Source organism: Cetorhinus maximus, chromosome 32 (genome assembly GCF_964194155.1).
Source record: "Cetorhinus maximus chromosome 32, sCetMax3.hap1.1, whole genome shotgun sequence".
Classification (NCBI taxonomy): Eukaryota; Metazoa; Chordata; class Chondrichthyes; order Lamniformes; family Cetorhinidae; genus Cetorhinus; species Cetorhinus maximus.
In genome coordinates, this window is record NC_135910.1 from 21,188,789 (window position 1) to 21,210,885 (window position 22,097).

Here is a 22,097-nt window from a genome sequence, read left to right on the forward strand (position 1 = left end):
GAATCTGCACAGGCAAGTGTTCATGCAAGACAAGTGTTCAGGCCTCATCATCGCACTGAGTCCCCAGCATTAGATATTTCTTCAGCGTGCAGTCGTCTGTAATTCTCTGTAATGGTTGTGAGGCTGCGCATTCAGTGGACCGTGAAACCTTCAAGAGCATCATAGTCTGAGCTTTGTCAAGCACTCATGACCATGCCTCCATTTGGATTCTCCCAGTTTTCGGTGCTGCCTAGCCATGGAATTTGTGGGCTCGAAAGGAAATGTTGACACTCCATCTAGCCCTTAAGGACTCCAATTATTGATAATAAAGAGCACATATTAGATGTCTCTGAGCCTCGCCCTGATCCCATTTGAGATCTCCACATTTTCATTCCAACAGGCTGATAAATGCACATGGAACACAGGCACAATGACACGATGGCAACTTGCACATTAGCATGTCAATCGGCCATCTCAGAGCTGGCAGTGTTAATGTGATGAGACACTAGCCAGACCTTCTGGCCCAACACTGCATCCTCCCATGTCCAAGTCAGGTATCTGGGGCCTCTGCACACAACTCCTAGGTTGCACCATTTTAACCATCTATCTGGAATCACAAGGCACAACATCTGTCAATGAGGCTCATAGCTCTCTATCATAGAGATTGGAAGGTGGGTACGAATTTTGGGGTAACGTTAAGAGTAGACACGGACATGTGATAATGCTGCAGGCAGATAGGAGTGCACGAGAGCTCCAAGTTTGGGTTCATATGCAAAGCTCACTCAAGGCTGACAGAAAGTACATGGAGCCAATGAAGGATGCACCATGCACATCACCATTCAATCCTGTAAGATCCACATTGAGCACTTTACAATGCAGAAGCATCAGGGACTAAAGCAGCCTCCAGGTTCTAAACTCACGAGGCAACGTTATATGAACCTCTGAAGCAGGTCTCAGATATGCCTTGGCCAACCACAACTTTCTTAGAGGCAGACACCTCACTCATGTTGATACTGCACAGAGAACCGTCAAGCATTGTAATGAGATGGTTCCAGACAACAAAGAGCGGAGATAGACAATGGGACATCGGGAGGATGGTGGAGGGCATCTGTGACATTTGACTGACTATGGCGTGTATCATCAGATAAAAGAGGCATACACAACAAGAGAAGTGGGATGAGTCAAAATCTATTTACAATTGTGCAAATTCTATACAGATTGTAGACACCGTGCTATCTTTGTACTCTGAGCATTTCTTAATTTTTCTGACCTCATTGCAAGTCCAGGTGCTTCCCCAACATCCACAACAGAGGTGGAGGCAGCCTGCTGACTGCTACGCTCTGTTGTCTATGGTGACCTTGGTGGCTGTCCTCTGGAGGGCCCCAGCTTGCTTTGGGTCTGTGGAGCTGCAGATGATGGGGTCACAGGCAGAGGGGATTGTGATCGGTTGGACGCTCTCAAAGTTGCCTGGTAGATGGCCTCGGGGTGTTCAGCTAACAGTCCTCCTCCCTATGGGTGCTCAAGCGCCCCTGCCTGACTCCTTGAGGAGAAGGGGTGCCTGGAGAGATGTCGAGTTGCCCCATCCACTCTCGCTTAGCCACTGAAGGATCCCACCTATTGTCTAGAGTGATGGAGTGTAGGTCCTGGTGCATATCAGGCACTATGACCTGGACAAAGTCTCCAAGGCGGTCACCATCCTATCAGTGTTGACCTCGGTGCGCTGGCATGTTGGCGCAACGACATCAGACTGAATACGGACGGACTCCTCCATCGTCCGTTGCAATCTGGTGATGGGCATCTGACAACCCTACCTGATGATCCCGTGTTTGTTTATGCAGCTCCAATATCTGTGTTAGGGCCAAGCCCAGAGGTTCATCATCTGACTCACACTCTGCAGGAGCCTGGCCTCCAGCAGTCTGAGTGCTGGTGATATTGGATGTTTCTGCCTCCACCTGCTGAGGACCCGAATCTGTGCTGTGTTCACCAGGTTGTGACCCCAAACCTGCGCTACAACTAGGTTCCACCAAGGTGCATGTCTCTGCACTGGTGGAGGGTGTGGGTGAACGTTGTGATGGGTCTTCAACCATTGTTTCCTCAGGACCCTCATCTGAGGTGGTCTGGGGGCTGGGGCTGATGGTTTGGCTGCTGGTGGGCCTCTTGATTTTGCTGGTGGTGCCTATCAAAGAGAGGAGATAATTAGTGATTGGCTGCATAGTCAACAACATTACAAAGCACTCTCAGAATCGTCAGGTGACCCGATGAGTTGTCGATGGGTCCTCACAGGCTTGGGAGATGCTGGTCTCACCCTCGGCACAGGCATGGTCCCTGTCCTTGCCAGCTCTGCTGCATACTGGATGAGGGACCTGAGCTCAGACGCCCCACCCTCTGGTCTGGGATTTCTCCCTTTTGTTGTGGGCGATCTTCTCCTGTATAAAGACAATTGGACAGACTGTGAGCAGGCCGGATGCCAAGACAGATGATAAGGACGCCTGCCTTCCTTGGGTGCTGGGTGGACCTATGTAAAGGCTGAGGACACAAGCTGCACAGGATTTGAGAAGAGATGCTGTGTCCAAGTGTGTGTGAATTAGTGGTGATGTTCCTGGTGCTGGTAGTATGTGAGATCCCTGTGGACTGTAGCCCTGCCAACGCCTAATGGACTTATGAGAATGTGAGTAGAAAGTGAGGAGAAGGTTGACTTACGCTGGTGGAGTGGATGAGATCATTGATCCTCTTCCCACACTGTATGGCTGTCCTCTTCTGAGGACTGTTGGTGCTGACCGCCCTGGTGATCTGCTCCCAAGCTGGCGTGGTGAGGTTGGTGGACCTCCTCTGCCATCACAGGGTTAAAGTATCTCCACAGCATCCAGAAGGGCCCCCAGCGCATTGTCACTGAACTTGACTGCGGTAGGCTTCTTACCTTTCGGGGCCATCAGCCCCGGGCTGCAGAGAGAGAATGATGGTGAGCGGTGCAGTTTAAATATGACGCCCAGAAAAATGATCCAATAAGGTCACGGCGGGGTGGATGAACCCCAGGCTGCCCCACCATGAGATAGGACACGCTGCATATATAATGAGCTGAAAAGTGGACGATCTGGCGCGGAAACCTGCTATATCGACCAGAGGGAAATGCGTTTTTCCTGACCGACACTGCATTTAGTCTCCAGAGTGGAAAATTCCGCCCTTAGATTTCCAGAATCCATTTGATAAGGTGCCACATCAAAGTTTATTACGGAAAATAAAAGCTCATGGTGTAGGGAGTAACATATTGGCATGGATAGAAGACTGACTAGCTAACAGGAAACAGAGAGTAGGCATAAATGGGTCATTTTCTGGTTGGCAAGATGTAATGAGTGGTGTGCTATGGGGCTCACTGCTGGGGCCTCAACCTTTCATGATTTATATAAATGACTTGGATGAAGGGACTGAAGGTATGGTTGCTAAATTTGCTGATGACACAAAGATAGGAAAGTAAATTGTGAAGAAGACATAAGTTGGCTACAGTGGGATATAGATATGTTAAGTGAGTGGGCAAAGATCTGACAAATGGAGTATAATGTGGAAAAATGTTAAATTGTCCATTTTGGCATGTAGAATGTAAAAGAAGCACATTATCTTAATGGTGAGAGATAGCAGAGCTCTGAAATGCAGAGGGATCTGGGTGTCCTAGTGTATAAATCGCAAGAGGTTAGTATGAAGGCACAGCAAGTAATTAAGAAAGCTGATAGAATGTTATTGTTTATTGCGAGAGGAATTGAATACAAAAGTAAGGAGGTTATGCTTCAGTTATACAGGGCACTGGTGAGATGACACCCGGAGTACTGGTCTCCTTATTTAAGGAAGGATGTAAATGCATTGGAAGCAGTTCAGAAAAGGTTTACTGGACTAATACCAGGAATGGGCTGTCTTATGAGGAAAGGTTGGACAGGCTAGGCTTGTATCTACTGGAGTTTAGAAGAGTGAGCGGCGACTTGACTGAAACCTTTAAGATCCTGAGGAGTCTTGACAGGGTGGATGTGGAGAGGATGTTTCTTCTTGTGGGAGAATCTAGAACTAAGGGTCACTGTTCACATATGAAAAAATATGAACATTCGAAATAGGAGCAAAAGTAGCCCATTCAGCTCCTCGAGCCTGTTCCACCATTCAGTGAGACTATGGCTGATCTGTTGTGTTTCGAATTCCACATTCCCATCTACCCCCAATAACCTTTGATTCCCTTGTCTAACAGGAATCTATCCACCTTTGCCTTAAAAATATTCAATGACTCCGCCTCCACCGCCTTCTGAGGCAGAGTGTTCCAAAGTTGCTTAACCCTCAGAGAAAAACATTTAAAAATAAGGTGTCACCCATTTAAAACAGATGAAGAGAATTTTTTTCTCTCAGAGGGTCTTGAGCCTTTCGAACTCTCTTCCTCAAAAGGCGGTGGAAACAAAGTCTCTGAATATTTTCAAGGTAGAGGTAGATAGATTCTTGATGAGCAAGGGGGTGAAAGGTTGTCAGGGGTAGGCGGGAGTGTGGAGTTGAGGTTACAATTACATCAGTCATGATCATATTGAATGGTGGAGCAGGCTCGAGGGGCCGAGTGGCCTCCTCCTGCTCCCAATTCTTATGTTTGTAGGATAGTGTACAACTTCTCAAGGGCAATTAGGAATGGGCAACAAATGCTGGCCAAGCCAATGATGCCACATCCCATAAATGAGAAAAGAACTTCAAAAGGACATAGACAGGTTGGTGGAATGGGTGGAGAGGTGGCAGGTGAAGTTCAATGCGGAGAAATGTGAAGTGATTATTTTGGTAGAAAGAACATGGAGAGACAATATAAAATAAAGGGTACAACTCTAAAGGGGGTGGAGGAGCTGAGAGACCTGGGTGTTTACGTGCACAAGTCTTTGAAGGTGGCAGGACAGGTTGAGAGCGCGGTTAACACAGCATACAGTATCCTGGCTTTATTAATATGGGCGTAGAGTACAAGAGCAAGGAGGTTATATTGAACTTGTATAAGTCACTAGTTCGGCCTCAGCTACAGTATTGCATCCAGTTCTGGACACCGCACTTTAGGAAGGATGTGAAGGCATTAGAGACGGTGCAAAAAAGATTCACGGGAATGGTTCCATGGATGAGGAACTTCATGTATAGATATAGATGGGAGAAGTTAAAACTCTTCCTTAGAGAAAAGAAGGCTGAGAAGAGATTTGATAGAGGTATTCAAAATCATGACGGGCCTGGAAGAGTAGATAGGGAGAAACAGTACATTGAAATTTTAACTTTTAAAGGTTTTGTTCAGTTTGACAACTCTCCCAATTCTTAACAGAAAAAGTATAATCAGTCCAGCCTTTTTTACACGGATAAATCCCACCTCTTCATCATATCCCTCAACCTTTTCCTTCCCCCAGATAAAAAGTACAGGCAGCTTTTCAGTGCTCAGTTTCCTTTGAACTCCCTCACATCCCTGCTTACACCAAAGTTCCTTGATCTTTAAATAGTGCCGTCTGGCATTTCAACCCTTGAAAATTGACGTTGTGAGAGTAATTGTTTCAGAAATTGGACACCCACTCCTGCTGTTCCACAGAACTCAACCCCAAAAATGAGTCACTCTCCCATTGGAAGTGATCCGTAGCTCTAATCCTCCATTGGACGATGATCCATAATGCCAATCCCCAATTGGACCGTGATCCTTGGCACCAATTCCTCATTGGACAGTGATCTGTAGCTCCAATTCCCCATTGGGTGGCATATTTGCAGCTCCGCTCCTCCATTGAATGATAATTTCTAGCTCCACTACCCCATTGGACAGTAATCTTTCACTCCAATTCTCCATTGCACAGTGACCTATACCTCCACTTACCCATTAGACGGTGATCTCCAGATCCACGCCCCCAGAGGATGATGATCTGTAGCTCCAATTCCCCATTGGATGATAATCTCCAGCTCCAATTTCCCATTGGATGGTGAATCTGCAGTTCTGCTCCTCTATTGGATGATATTCTCTAGCTCCAGTCCCCATTGGATAGTGATTTTAAACTCCAATCATTCATTTGATGGTGATCTTTAACTCCAATTCCCCATTGGACGGTGTCTTTTTTAGCTCCAATTCTTCATTGGGCGGTGAACTTTAGCTCCAATTCCCCATTGGATGGTGAATCCGTAGCTCCCCTCTTCCACTGGATGGTAATCTCTAGCTCCACTCCCCCATTGGACTGTGATCTGTAGCTCCAATCCTTCATGAGACAGTGATCTCTAACTGCAAATACTGTGGTGATTCCAGCAGGCCGACTGATTCCCTCAATTGTTAATCTCCGAGTCCATCATCCTCCTGACGTTTCTATAAAGGTTCATGAAGTCACACAGGTAGATGGAGAAACACACACCAACTCTGCTCACCAGCCAACCTCCCAGAGGGCACTGCAAGACCGAATGCTACAAGAACGACTGGGATCTCTCCCAGCCACTCCCCGATTGGATGCAGAATCTGTGTTTGGATATTGCTTCACTGAAATCACAAATGGCCAGGTAGGAGACCATTTTACAACTGGTACACAGTGTGGCATCAGAATAGACTAGTTTACTGTGTATCCAAGAGTTAAAATCTGTGGGTTGAAATCCTAAACTGTTCTTTGAATGTAATCTAAGCTGATCCCACAGTACAGTATGGAGGGAGTGCTACATTGTCAAATGTGCCATTCCTTGAATGAGACCCTTGGTTGTTCCACTCATTTAGTGGATGCAAAGGATCTCATGGTTGTACTGAAAGATGAGCAGGGAGATCTCCCTGTGGACTAGTTAACATTCCTCCATCAATCAATATTACTCATAACAGATAAACTGGACTTTAATCTGATTACTGTTTATGGGATCTTGCTGTGTGCAAAATATAATAACAGTCACTGCAATTCAATCTAATTAATGGGAGGTGAAGCGCTTGGAAATATGATAAGACCTTCAGTTATACTCCTCAGGCTTGACAAAGCAGACAATGTGCACCAGGCAAGGACAATCTTGGTGGAGAGTACTGATGCAAGGTATATTTTACAATGGATATTGGATCAAATACCAGGACTATAAAGAAAGAAAGATTTGCATTTATATAGCATTTTTCACAACCACCAGAAATCCCAAAATGCTTTACATCCAGTCATTGTTAGCTGTCCTCAATTTGAGGATGATGTCTACCCAGGGTCATGAGTTGCTGTCATGGATCTTAAAGTGACTGAACAGGCCAATTATCAACCCACAGATCTATGGATACAAGGGGCTAGATGTCCCATGAGGCAGTTTTTTTTATTCATTCATGGGATGTGGGCATTGCTGGCTAGGCCAGCATTTATTGCCCATCCCTAACTGCCCTTGAGAAGGTGGTGGTGAGCTGCCTTCTTGAATCGCTGCAGTCCATATGATGGGATCTGGCATGCAGGATTTGGTTCCTTTTCTTCTCTGCCACCACTCTACCTCATCATTAAGACTTTGGGACTTGAAGTTTGATGCAACTTGATGGACAAATTGTTGCTAAGTTGAACGATTGGTAGCAAGCTCCTCCCAGTCATTCATATCAATCCTGTCACGCTTCAAGGGGAGCTTCAGAGTGTCTTTGAACTGTTTTCATTGTCCTCCCCTGGAACGTTGGCCATATAAGAATTGAGAAAACAGGACCTATATCAATGCAGCGCAGTCACTGTTCCAATGTAGGAAATGCAACCACATGCAATCAACCCAAATGGCAAGACCCACCACCCCACCACCCGTCACTGGGTTAATACCCACTTATGGGCCTCAATTGGTGGTGGAGTGGGAAGGCCGCCCATGGACCACCCTGCCCCAGGCTTAATTGGGGAGGAGGCGGGAAGGTGGTGGGGTCCCCACCCTCCTACCTGATTAAGTGTCCCCCTGCCATCAAACTTGCTTCAAGGAAGGGCATTAAATTCCACCCACAGACCCATTTCCAACTCTCTTGTACCCAGCGATTGACCTCGTTCCTAATGCTGTTGGTATCAGACCTGTGATAGTGAATTACCACCCATTGATTGGCAACAGTTAATCTTTCTTTGAAATGAGATGTTAAACCGAGACCCTGCTGTCTCGTCAATGTTAAAGCTTCCATGGCCAAAACTGAAGCAGGGAGAAGTGTTGGTGCCAACATTCCTCCCTTAACCACCACCAGGCGCAAATTTGCTCTTTGTTCATCTCATTCCTGGTATGAGATCTTGCTGCATATAATGCCTGCCACAATTGCTTAGGTAGCAACAGCCACTGCCCTTCAAATGAATGAAATGTCAGAGAAACGTGCTGAAGCTTTCTGAGACAGCGAAGAGTGAAGACAGTAAGTTCTTCTGATGGAAGGTCATTGCCCTGAAATGTTAACTCTCTCTGCTGCCAGACCTGCTGAGTACTTTCAGCATTTCCTATTTTTATTTCTTTCTTGAAGTTCTGACTTGTCCACAGGTCATTCTATTCTCTTTTGCCAGTGTTCTTTGCCGCTAACGGGACTGCGGACATTTGAGCGTTGCTGCCGAGGAGGAGGTGTGGGCTGGGGAGTGACTGAATGTGTCGAGTGCCCTGTGACTCCAGGTAAGAGTCATTCTCATAGCCTTTATGCACGTGGCCTCAAAACTATTCACAAATCACAAAGCGGCAGCCATAATGGATCAGTTAACGAGTTGATCGCCTTGTGTGCTAATCAATTAAACCATCCCAGCCTCAATCCCCAGCCTATAGTCAGCTCACAGTAAGAGCTGGGACCCAAAGACTGGCATCAACATCATTGAACTATGGAACAATATAACCTCAGCTGAGTTCTCACTTCCCATCACTATCCAGTCACTCTTAGAGGAGTATCAGCGTGAGTGAGCGTGGGGATGGGTCTGTGTGTGTGTGCGTGTGTAGAGTCACTATTAATTCAGGGTAAGGGTCACTCACTGTGTAACCATATAGAGTCGCTGTGTATTCAGAGTGTTAGAGTAAGTGAGCTGTAGATTGGTGATGGTTTTTTTATTAGGTACAGACTAACAGGGTAGTAAAGTTTGCTCACAGGTGTTGAACAAAAGAGTTTTGCACAAACACTGAAATCTGAGCACAGGGTTGTAACAGGACAGAGAAATTAGCAGTTTCTGTAGTTGGTGGGGGGGAGTAGTTGAGATTTTATTAACACAGAAACAGTGGATTTAATGACTTAGTTTTCAGGATGAAGGACTACATATTACTCCAATAGTTTAACCGTTCAAATAAAAGTTTTTTTTCATCTCAAACAAGATGGATCTCCACATTGTTGTTGTGGAGTAGGGATGCCTCTTTCTGAGTGGATTTAATTCCTTAAATTTCAGGGCTCAGCGCTGTGAGTAGGTAAGTGTAAAGAGGATTACAAGACACAGGGAGTGACTGTTCACCTCCCTGATCGTGGAGTCTTTTAATCAGATTCCAACACGAGGCAGAATTTTCACTGAATCGGCCCACAGGTGGTGTGTCAGTTAGAAAGCCATGGGGCTGCCACTGTTTGAGACTCCACCACACACTTTGCAATGTTAACTGCACAGAGAATTGCTGATGTTACTGATTGGATCTCATCTGGAGTCCCAGCCAGATTGAGGGGGAGGATGAAGGTGGAGTGAGGTGGGGGGGTTGGGGTGAAGGGGTGGTGTCGGTGAGCTGGTCAGTGATGGCCACAGCAGCAGGTAAGCTTGCACTGGTTTTATGACACAGCAGTTGTTAAAGGCTGAGCTGCTTAAACCCCAGAGGGAAACTTGAACAACTGTCATAACCTATATTTTCAATTGGTATGTTTGAGATGCGGCTCTGAATTTAGAGGTAAGACCACCAAGCCTCCAAAGGCTTTTTATATAAATCTAAATTAAACATTTACTAATTTAACAACAGATTAAACACATACACATGTCTACAAATTACTACCATAACAACGTTTAAACAAATCCCCAAATTAATCACTCCCAGGTGAATCACCACCAAGACAACAATAACCCACAGACTTTAAACAGACACCAGGCAAAGTGCATTTGACCTTATAAATTCAAAATGAGGTTCCTTGCAATTTGGTTCATTTGCAGACACAGTTGTAGGCGTATAGGCTGGTTAGATCTTAAATGCCTCTACCTTACACATACAAACTCCTTTCTGTTTATATCTAGCTTTTCCTGTAAATTTCCCATTGTATCACTAGGTTTTTAATTTTACCTCTCCTAACAATAAACCCTTTCATTCTACCAATTTTATTGGTAACATAAACACATTGCTTGGCATCTGTCAGCTAGGTGCCAGATTTTACTCCCACTCTTGAATGCTTTGTTCAACAAATGCAAATGTACACTTTACCTTCTCTTCCTTACATTTGTCTAATTAACATCTCGAACTACTATACATCAAAGCACATAGACTAGCTGGCTTTAATCCAATTAACACACACACGCATTGGCACATACCCTACTACAGTTCCAATTTAAAAATAATTTCCGATGACATTATAGATGTTAGTATCTCTTCATGACACTGTGGTCCATTTGGGGATGTGGGAATGTCGACCAGGTGAGGTGGGTGGGGATGGTGATTGACCAGGGTAGATCTACCATGGGCATGGGGAATTAACTGGAGGGTAGTCGATCGAGGAGTGGAGTTGATTAGGGGGTGGGGAGAAGAGTTCATTCAGAGGTAGGAGGGCTGCCAATCCCAAGGAGCAGGTTGGGGGGCCTGAATATGTGGGAGAAGTGTTGGAAAACTGAGAGTGGGAAAGGTCAGAGGCCTCGTATTGGGGCTTTTGGGTCTTTGGTAGGATCAGAAGCCTTGGTGGGGTTGTGGTTTTGTGGGTTGGGGCGGGGGAGGAGGTGGGGTTTGCTATCGTGGAGACTGCTCATGCAAGCCCCTGGATCTAGCAGGTAGAGGTGAAGATACTCACCTCCTGAATCTACCGTGTTCACCTCAACCAAACTGTCAAGTCCTGTGACACTGGGGAAATTTGGCCAGACATGCTTAATGTTTCAAAGCTCAGTGACAATGTGGCTGGCAGCCTCAATAGCATAAAGTTCAAAGCTGGCTCCATGGATTGGGTTTGTCTCCTGACCACTGTCCAGCCTCACTTAAAGGCAGAAATGGATGGATTGGAGAAAGACTTGTGTGGGGAAACAGGTTTTTCAGACTTGAATTACCCACATAACCCAAAGCCACCTAAGAGAGCTACTTGTATTGTTAATTAATATCAGTGTGTATCCTAGATATCCATTCAGATTACTGCACTCCTGAATCATGTAAACCTGACTGATCTTAACTGCAACCTGTGTTCTGTACTGGATTTACTGATCTCAGAGTGCTATAGGTTTCAATGCTGAGTGAGAGAGGGGTTTCAGAGAGAGGGTGGGAGGAAACAGCCACCATTCTGGAGTTGCTGCAATTAATTCTGGAAACTGCAACTCCAAAAGGGTATATTACAATTATGCAGGGCTTTAGTGAGGCCACACCTAGAATACTGTGTACAGTTTTGGTCTCCTTACTAAATAAAGGACGTAGTTTCCTTCGAGGGAATGCAATGGAAGTTCACTGGTCTGGTCTCTGCAATGAGGGGATTGTCCCAAGAGGAGAGATTGAGTAGACTAGGCCCATGGAGCTCAGAAGAATGAGAGATGATATCATTGAAACATATACAATTCTAAAGGGGTTTGATAGGGTCGATGCTGTGAGGGTGTTTCACCTGGTTGGAGAGCTTAGAAGACAGGGTCACAGTCCCAGAATAGCCAGTCTGCCATGTAAGACTGAGATGAGGAGAAACTTCTTCACTCAGAGGGCAGTGAAACTTTGGAATTCTCTACCTCAGTGTTGAGTTGAGATTGATAGATTTTTGGATACTAAGGGAATTAACGGATATTGGGTGGGAAAATAGAGTGAGGCAGAAAATCAGCCATGCCCATATTTAATGGGGCAGCAAACTCAAGGGGAGGGGGGCAATGACCTCTTCCAGCTCCTATTCCTTGTGTTTTCAGGTCCTGTGATTTCAGGAAGCACTTTTTCACACAGATGATAGTGGAAATTTGGAACTCTCTGCTTGTCAAGGTTGTGGAAACCAGGAGTCAATGGAGCTTTGAACATTGAGCTGAATAGGTTTTTGTGGGGTGAGGATATTAAAAGTTATGGAACCAAGATTGGAAAATGGATTTAAGATGCAAATCAGCTGTGATCTAATTGAATGATGAGATAGGTTCGAGTGGCTGAATGGCCTCCTCCTGTTCCTATGTGCCTGCTGATAATGGATGGCGTTTAGATGTTAAGTTAAACTCAGGATGAGTGCAGTGGTGATGCTCCCACAGTTACATATCCTGTAATGATTTCTATCTGAGCTCAGGTATGAAGAATTGTCATGGTTCATGCCCCAGAAAGCTGTCCAGAGCTGATACTCCCTCAGCCTAAGTTCCAGCACGGGGTGTGGCTGATTATTAATGGAGGGTTTGGGTAGTTCTGGGTAAGTGGAGCCTGGCCACTATCAGACATTCCTTTCTGGTTTGTGGGAAGACAAGTTAACAAGCAACAAATCTCTGTGTTCAGTGATCGGACTCCGTGGAAACTTAATGCTTTCGTCTAGGCTGTTAAATCTACGTAAATGTCCATTTCAAATTAATTCTTTCCATTGAAATCTGCCCAAAAACTCTGCGTGTAACAGGCAAACGTAATTTTCAAGTGTTGTCTCCTCCCCTGATCCAAGCTTTAACCCATTGTTGTCCTGTACAATCTACTGACTCCCAATGTGATACGAGGCGTATAGGGGACAATGTTTACCGATTACAGCTCCTCACAAGGGGCTGGACAGTGAGTGGTGATGGATGATTGGAGTAGGGGGCTTGGCATGCAAAGTCCGCCTTGACCTCAGCTGGGGGGGAGGGGGCATCTTTGGATGGAAGTGGAAGCAGGCTTGAGGGGCTGAATGGCCTCCTCTTCAAATTATTTTGTGTTTTTTTTTTCTCTCCAGAACCTTTGAAGCCCAAATCAGCAAAGTGAACATGACCCGAAAATTGAACCTGAAACCCTCTGGTCACCATTGCAGCTCCCTTTTAAACAAGGGAGGAACTTAAAATATGTCCAGTCACAGCCGCCAGCTGGTCAACTGTAAATTCTACAAATCATCAGAATCTCCATTACTAATTGTTCTCATGTGTGAGGTGTGCTGTGCGTGAGCAGATTCCTTCTCACAGGAAGCTTGTTCACTGCTCTCCTGTACCAGGTTCCGGGTATGCAGTGTTATACAGCTTCCACCTCTCGTAATCGCACAGCTCGGAGTGACAGAGAGAAGTGCAGAGACTGGGAATATCCCCAGTAACATTCCAGCCCAATAGTGCGTAAAATGCAGTGGAAAAACCCCCCACCCCCCCCGCGCCCCCTCAGCCAAGGCCCATTACACCTCAGGTCCGTCAGCTCAAACCCAGGAACACAATGATGTGCATCGGATGTTTGCGATACTGGGGTCCGTGATATTGTTCTCATGTGTGAGGTGAGCTTGTTCACAGTGATTCAGATCCACCCCCTCCCCCACCACCCCTGCCTGAGTACAGAAAGGATCCATTATTGCGATCGGTGCCTTGCACAGAAACAATAGTGAAGCTTCATCCACTTTGCTCCAGTTTTTTAAGACACTCAATTGCTTATTTTGATTTCCTCACAGCCTTTCCCAATTTCTGTGTTTACTGTTCTGATTATTTATTCCACAGGAAATGACTGTCCCCATGGATTTGAAAAAACTGGTGATGGGCAATGTCAAGGTAAATGAGCCTAAACACATTAAATTCTCAGCCCTACTGCTCGCACCCACCCTTAGCTGGCTGGGTATAAGATCCTGGTACTGAACCACACATGTTGGGAAGACTCAAGCCCCGTTCTTGCCGGTGCTGCATCAGGGGCCTACAGCTGGGGAGTGGGCCCAAATGGCCAGTGAGCTCCTGCTGCAGTGTGTGTTGGCCATGGTTGCTTCAAACTCCACTGTGATGCTCCTGATGTTTGAATAGACTGTGCGCACTCACTATCAGGCATCTTGAAGAATAGCCGCTTGACGGGTGATTGAGGAGTCTGCTTTCCCAGGCATGGTTTGGCTGTACCCAATACAGCTGCCTAGGCCTCCCCAGATCATTGCTGGGAGTTTCTGTGAATTGCCTGAAACCTGATTATTATCCATTCAGTTTGCACAGCCGTGGAGGTGATGAGGGTAAAAGATGCAGAACCTCTTTAAACAAGGGATTAGTGCAAAGTGGATTCCAGGCCATACCCCCTCCCAATGAGAGACTGGGGACTTGAATAAGCTGAAAGCTGCTTTAGCAATTAGGCTGTATTATAAAGGCCTGGATCAGCTGGGAGCAGGGATTGATGCTTTGGTATTTGGAAAATCTCAATCCTCCTCTTCCTTCGCTGGCAGCTTCATTGGGAGGAGACACATGGTCTGAGCCCTGTCTCCATTGATGCATTATGCTCCCTACCCCTTCCAAGCATTCTGCACATTCCTCCTGACTAATCTTAACACTGGTATGAACAGATCAAATTCCAACCTTGACAAATTATATCTTTAAAAACTGTTTGGTACCAAGGTGGTGTATCAGAATAGAGAACCAGAGCCTGATCTTAAAGAGGTAACGTTGTTTGGTTCAGACGAGACACTATTCCGGAATAAACATTTGTCGGGACCTGATTTCACACCCAGTGACCGTTCGTATGTGATGTCAGTGAGGGTCAGTCAACTGGTGATCTAGACAGCACATCCCTTTTCCATAATCTCTCCCACCATCAAAGGCAATAACCACCATCACTTCTCAGTTCCTCTCCCAGTCACATTCCCTTCTGATGTGGATATATATCACTGTTCCCAGGGGTTCCCTACCTAACACAATTAACAGGAGGGGTTCAGGAAACCCCACTACCCTCAGGGGTTGCCTGGGGATTGGCAATAAATGGCAATAAATGGCAATATGCCCACATCCCAATAAACTTGAGCAACACTGCTGTTGTTGTAAGACAGCATTGCCCACCACAGGAAAGCTCTATAAGGACACAGTTACTGCCAAGGAAGTTTCTCTTTATATTAACTGGCAGATGAGGATTGTAGGTGTAGAGTATTAAATCTGTAAATCGATAAAACAGATGCCACCTCACTTATTGTTGGCCTTTCCTAAAGAATGATTTCTCCTTTTATAAAATAGTCCAGGCGTGAATATTTAGTACAGAGTAATCGCCTAGAGATCCTGACTGTCAGTATTGTTAGTGCTCACAAAACATAGAACTAGAAACAAGCTTTTGACCCAGTGCTGTCCCCACTGCAGACCTTAACTTTACGACCAGTATGGTCAAGTCTCTTACTCTGCTTCTTCCAGATATCAACGAGTGCTCCCTGCCAGGAATCTGTCAGAACGGCAAGTGCCTGAACGTGAGAGGCAGCTACAGCTGTATGTGCAGCCGAGGTTTCGTACAGGACACCTCTAAGAGCCGCTGCATCTGTAAGTGATCAAACCTACAGGAACACAGGCAGACTCCATCGCACCATTAACCGTGTGCACAATTACCAAAACTGCCTACCCATTGTCTCCCAGTTACAGCCTCAGCTTCCAAAATTACTTCAAATTTCATCGAGTGGACCATAGAATCGGAGTTTACAACACAGGAGGAGGCCATTTGGTCCATCATGTTAATCACAGCCAATAGGTAGAGCAGTCAAAATATAATCCAGTGCCCCACTCTATCCCTAACCCTGTATCAATCCCAAACTAACCCCACTGCCCCACTCTTTTCCCCGTAGCCCTCTATCAATCCCAAACTAACCCCACTGCCCCACTCTTTCCTCATAGCCCTGTATCAATCCCAAACTAAACCCACTGTCCCATTCTCTCCCCATAGCCCTGTATCCATTCCAAACTAAACCCAGTGTCCCATTCTCTCCCCATAGCCCTGTATCCATTCCAAACTAAACCCATTGTCCCATTCTCTCCCCATAGCCCTGTATCCATTCCAAACTAAACCCAGTGTCCCATTCTCTCCCCATAGCCCTGTATCAATCCCAAACTAATCCCATTGCCCCCACTCTCCCCCCATAACCCTCTATCCATCACAAACTAATGCCACCACCCCGCTCTCTCCCTGTAACCCTGTACCTCCCTCAGCATCAAATATTTATCTAATTTTCCCTTAAAAGTTGTGGTGGTCCCTGCCTCGAACTCTCCCTGCAGTAATCCATTCCACACACCGTGTAAAGAGGATCCTGCCAATGTCTGTCCACACTTTCTGTGATAAAGAGATGCTTGTGTGGGATTGCAGAACCTGATCCTATTTACACAACTGGCCTGTATGACACCAATCAAATCATCAACAGTTGCCTTGAGAAAGTGTGTGTGGGCATGGGTGTGTGTGGGCATGGGTGTGTGTGGATATGGGTGTGTGTGGATATGGGTGTGTATGAGTGTGGATGTGTGTGGTTATGGGTGTGTGTAGGTTTGTGTCTGTGGGTGAGTATGGGTATGGGTTTGTTTGGGTGTGTGTGGGGATGGTTGTGCATGCGGATGGGTGGGTGTTGGTGGGTATGGGGTGTGTGTGGGCATGGGGTGTGGGTGTGTGTGCATAAATGGGTATGAGGTGTGAGTGTAAAGGGGTCCGGGTGGGTGTGTGTGGGTGGATATGGGTTGTGTGTGGGTGGGAGTGTGTGTGTGTGGGTAGGGGTGTGTGTGTGTGTGTGGGGGTGTGGGTGGATATGGGTTGTGTGTGGATGTGTGTGTGTGGGTATGGGTGGGGGTGTGGGTGGATATGGGTTGTGTGTGGGTGTGTGTGTGTGGGTATGGGTGGGGGTGTGGGTGGATATGGGTTGTGTGTGGATGTGTGTGTGTGGGTATGGGTGGGGGTGTGGGTGGATATGGGTTGTGTGTGGGTATGGGTGGGGGTGTGGGTGGATATGGGTTGTGTGTGGGTGTGTGTGTGGGTATGGGTGGGGGTGTGGGTGGATATGGGTTGTGTGTGGGTGAGAGTGTGTGTGTGTGGGTGGATATGGGTTGTGTGTGGCTGGGAGTATGTGTGTGTGGGTATGGGTGTTTGTGCTTGAGGGTGTTGTGAAGGGGAGCTGGTATCTGAGAGTGGAACAGGCTGTGTGGGTAAATGAGGGGGAATTGGTTTTTGCAAGTTGCCAGTGTAGTGTGAAACCAAAAGTAATTCATGCAGGGCTGTTGCTCTTGCTGTTCATGTGTGCAGATTGATTGAATGTTAATGTTGTGTCCTGTTAACTGTTTTTAAATTGGATTGTTCTCAGCCTTTCTGTCCTTGGTGATCTAGTGCAGTACAACAGGGTCCCTGAGTCATGAAGACCAGGGGCGTATTGGACTCAGTCTAGTCCGTTCTGTTCCCAGGTACGCCCCAGGGGCCTGCAGTTGGATAATCAGTGTGAGGAAGATGGAAATCAGCCAGGGTTTATGGTCCTGATCATCGTGCAGTCAGGTTGTTGTAAACTCACAAGTGTCGGGACAGAATCAGTCTGGGGATATTCCCCACCAAGTTCAATAGCCTATTTTGAGTTCTATAGACTGAGGTACAGGAGGGCAGCTTGTGTCTTCCTGAGATGTGGTTCGTGCCTTTACTGAGCAACCTGCTGTGGTTTCAATGTTACAGCTCAACAGGTTATATCGTTAACCAAAGGACCTTGTTACCGGATTTGGAGGAGTGGAACCTGCTCACTGCCTGTGGTCCAGAACATCACCAAACAAATCTGCTGCTGCAGCCGCGTGGGGAAAGCTTGGGGACCAGACTGCCTGAAATGCCCATCTCCACTCTCAGGTAATCAGCAACTCACAGACAGTTTCTCAACTCCCATCGAGATACGGGGAGTGGGGTTCGGGGGGAAATGAGATGAGGAGAGAGGAGGGGAAGGGAGAGGAAGAGTAAAGAGGGCAGGAGATAGAGGGAAAGAGTATGGGTAGAGAGGGAAAGAGAGAGAATAGGAGAGAGGGTGGGGTAAAGCAGGAGACTGAGGGAAGGGGGTGGTCTGAAGAGAGAGAGGGAAAAAGGGGAGCATGAGAGGACCAGGGAGGGGGAAGGTGGAGGGGGTGAGGGGGAGGGTAGTTGGGATGAAGGAGGGGGGAGGGAAGGTGGAGGAGCAGAGAAGGGGTAAAAGGGGGTTAGGGAGAGGAAGGGATGAGAGGGAGAGGGGAGTTGGAGTGAAGGATGGGAGGGGGAGAAGCTGAGCAAGCGAAGAAGAGGAGTAAAGGGGAGAGGGAGAGGAGGAGAGTCGGGGAGAAGGGAGTTGGAATGAGGGGGAAAGGTCAGGGAGAGGGGAAGGAAAGAGGAGGGAGAAAGGGGATTTGGGGTAAGGGGACAGGGGATTGTCGGCTGTCCCTCGATTCGAGATGACGCCTGCTCAGGGCTGTGAGTTTCTGCATTGGGTCTTCATGAGACTGAACAGGCCGATTCTCAACCTACAGGTCCTTGGGCACAGGGGGCGGGATGTCCCATGGATTGAAGGGGAGGGGAGCTGTGGTGAAGGAAAAGGAGGGGTAATTGATTTAAAGGAAACGTTCTGTGCAATGGAGAGAAATTTGTTTTGGGGATATGTGTCCCAACGGGATGCTGGAGACTGGCCTCTGGCGATTGTTCAACTGAACATCATTGTATCTGACATTCCGGGTTCAGCATCCAGTATAGGTCTGGAGTTGCATGTAGGCCAGACAGGGGCCGCACAGAAAATTCCCTTCCCTGAGAAGCAAAGTTAAAGTGCAGGGTTTTTATAATCCGGCAGCTTCAAGCTCACATTTTGGTGACAACCCAAAAATTATTAAATTTGTTGATTCCAATTTCACAATTTACCCTAGTTGCATTTGAACTCACAATCTGGGCTGCTAGGCTAATGCCAGTGCCAGATCCAGTGCCGAATGCATATCCAGTGCCAGATCCAGTGCCGAATGCATATCCAGTGCCAGATCCAGTGCCGAATGCATATCCAGTGCCAGATGCAGTGCCGAATGCATACCCAGTGCCAGATCCTGTGCCGAATACATATCCAGTGCCGAACTCATACCCAGTGCCAGATCCTGTGCCGAATACATATCCAGTGCCGAACTCATACCCAGTGCCAGATCCTGTGCCGAATACATATCCAGTGCCAAACTCATACCCAGTGCCAAATCCTGTGCCGAATACATATCCAGTGCCGAACTCATACCCAGTGCCAGATCCAGTACCGAATGCTTATCCAGTGCCAGATCCAGTGCCGAATGCTTATCCAGTGCCAGATCCAGTGCCGAATGCATACCCAGTGCCAGATCCAGTGCCAAATACATATCCAGTGCTGAGCGCATACCCAGTGCCAGATCCAGTGCCGAATGCATATCCAGTGCCGAGCGCATACCCAGTGCCAGATCCAGTGCCGAATGCATATTCAATGCCAGAAACATCATTTCCCAGGTTCACACTGTATCTTGAAGGATGCTCTGGCTGTTCTAAGGTTCTGAATTTCATCCTCTCTCCTCAGAGGGATTTCGGGAGATTTGCCCTGCGGGATCTGGTTACCATTACATCCAATCGGATCTCCGCTACACTAACTGGATAACGGGAGAGAGGGGCCGAGGGATCACAAATGTGGATCGATCATCACGTACCAGCACCTCAGCACCTCCCATTCAGTACACAGAGGGTATGTTCAGGGTCACTGAGGGATTGAGTCTGGGAGGGGAGGGATGGTGTGGAAAGGGAGGGAGGGATAGGGAGGGCAGGGTGAGTGTGAGATGGGAGGGAGGGTGTGGAAGGGTGTGGGAGTGGGTGTAAGGTTTGGGAGGAGAGGGTTGGAGTGGGAGTGGATGGAGAGAAGGGAATGCTCGGGGTGGGATTGGGAAGGAGGTGGGGGAGGGTAGAGTGGGGAAATGTAATGCTCTGATTTTTTTTCCATTCCCTGGGAAGCTCCCAGATTGAGAGAGACAGCTAGTGCGGTCAGGACATCTCCAACTTCAGCAGCTGTGCCCAGGACCCCTCGCCCAGGTATGTGTCTGACTCATGACTTCTAAACAAGGGGATAGATTCAGATCAGGGAATTAAATATTCTAAAAAGTATAAAACCTCTTATTTTGCTGACAGACATTAACTCTTCCCTGCTCCAAGTTTTAGTTTCTATTTGGGGATCTTCCTACCTGCCCCTTTTATGGGGTGTTGTGGGGGTGTTTACAGCCCCCACCCTCAGCATTTCAGACTCCCTGCCCATCACAGTCTGGCCTGAGCTGAGTTTCTGTAGCTTTGTTGTCAGATTTAAATCATTTTTCTTTGTTAACTTGGTTTTGAAGTGTCTGGTACATCATAAATCACTTCAATTGCTGAAATTTTGAACAGTGGTTCAATTGGACTCAGAGTGAAGGATAGCAGGAACTGTAGGAGACACTGTTCATCCTGCCCAGCACCATGACCATGTTGTTAGCACAGTAACAGACCTGCCTTCTCCCTGTGCAGTGGCCGTGTTGAGGGCCCACTTTGGCCCCTCACCTCCTCAAACACGGATTGCTCAGTGTTCACACACCACAGCTTTCTCAAAAACCACGCAGGTAATTCTTCAAATATCAGTGAAATATTGATCTGTCTTAATGTGTGTGTGTGTGCGCGCAATCTCCATCCATCCTTCCTTCTATCTCTCTCTTTTCTGACCCTCTCTCTTTCTCTATTGTTTGACTCTGTGTCTCCCTCTCTCTCTCTGTGCTTCCCTCCCATTCACTCTCTCACTTCTTGTGGACAGCTCTCTGTTTTACTTTTTCTCTCCATTTCTCTTTCTGGTTTTTTTCTCTTTGCTCTTAATGTTTTTATCTCTTCCTCCTTTTTCCATTCTCTCCCGTCACTGTCTCTCCATCTTACTTGCTGGCTCTGTCCCTCTGCCTGTGTTTTTGCTCTCTCTCTCTCTCATGCTGCTAACTGTTATTATGTCTTGCTGAATCTGCAGCTCCAGAGATCCATATCTGCCATCGCATGCCACAGATATGTGGGCCGGGACGCTGTGTGATCCGACAGCAGAGTTACACCTGTGCGTGTAACACTGGCTTCCAGCTGAACGCTCAGCGCTCACGCTGTGTTGGTGAGTGAACCACCATTGAGAATAGAACTGAGATCAGCAAAGCTGCAGCCCAATGAGTGAGGGCCATTGGCATTGTGATGGATGTAGATGCTTGCTCAATATATTCTGGAACTGATTAAGTCTCTACTTTTGTTGAGTGGCTCAGTGAGTAGATGCACTGCTTGGAGTGGTACTGAGGCCAAGCTACGCAGAAGGCACAGCTTCCAGGACCCAGCATGTGGGGATGGTGAGGGGGTGATGGGAGTGAGGGGGGTCAGAAGCAGGGGGTGGGGTGGGGGTTAGGAGTAGAGGAGGTGAGAGTGTCAGTAAGGGGGACATGATTGGAGGTCTCAGTAGGGACGCGGGATCAGTAGGGGAGGGGGATCAGTAAGGGGTGAGGGTGTCAGTAGGGGATGGGGATGAGGAGAGGAAGGGGGATCAGAAGAGGAGGGTTGGATGGGGATGTTGGCAGGGGTTGGAGTGATAGAAGGGGAGGGAGGTAGGAGGGGAGGTGTAGATTGAGCTGCCGTTAGGGGCCTTTGTGTAGGCAACAGATGAGGTTGAGGTTCGGATTTATCGGACGGTTTGGAAGTTTTAGGTTTATCGGACGGTTTGGAAGTTTTAGGTTTATCGGACGGTTTGGGGGTTCAGGTTTATTGGACGGTTTGGGGGTTTCAGGTTTATTGGACGGTTTGGGGGTTTCAGGTTTATCGGACAGTTTGGAAGTTTTAGGTTTATCGGACGGTTTGGAAGTTTTAGGTTTATCGGACGGTTTGGGGGTTCAGGTTTATCGGACAGTTTGGGGTTCAGGTTTATCGGACGGTTTGAGGGTTTTAGGTTTATTGGACGGTTTGGGGGTTCAGGTTTATCGGACGGTTTGGGGGTTCAGGTTTATCGGACGGTTTGGGGGTTCAGGTTTATCGGACGGTTTGGGGGTTTCAGGTTTATCGGACGGTTTGGGGGTTCAGGTTTATCGGACGGTTTGGGGGTTCAGGTTTATCGGACGGTTTGGGGGTTCAGGTTTATCGGACGGTTTGGGGGTTCAGGTTTATCGGACGATTTGGGGGTTCAGGTTTATCGGACGATTTGGGGGTTCAGGTTT

At 47.3% G+C, this 22,097-nt stretch overlaps 1 protein-coding gene across 5 annotated transcripts in view; it reads left to right on the plus strand.

Moving 5' to 3' along the window:
• LOC144671387 (latent-transforming growth factor beta-binding protein 4-like) overlaps positions 1-22,097 on the plus strand; it is a 257,647-nt gene that overhangs the window by 193,577 nt on the left and 41,973 nt on the right. For 3 of the 5 annotated variants that reach the window (XM_078533270.1, XM_078533273.1, XM_078533274.1), the window contains 8 exons: positions 6,242-6,486; positions 8,436-8,538; positions 13,665-13,715; positions 15,312-15,434; positions 17,584-17,748; positions 19,439-19,600; positions 19,864-19,941; positions 20,885-21,016. In XM_078533270.1, the coding sequence (XP_078389396.1) occupies positions 6,242-6,486; positions 8,436-8,538; positions 13,665-13,715; positions 15,312-15,434; positions 17,584-17,748; positions 19,439-19,600; positions 19,864-19,941; positions 20,885-21,016 (1,059 nt within the window). The remainder of the gene's footprint in view (positions 1-6,241; positions 6,487-8,435; positions 8,539-13,664; positions 13,716-15,311; positions 15,435-17,583; positions 17,749-19,438; positions 19,601-19,863; positions 19,942-20,884; positions 21,017-22,097) is intronic. The other 2 variants (XM_078533271.1, XM_078533272.1) reach the window with 2 other exon arrangements.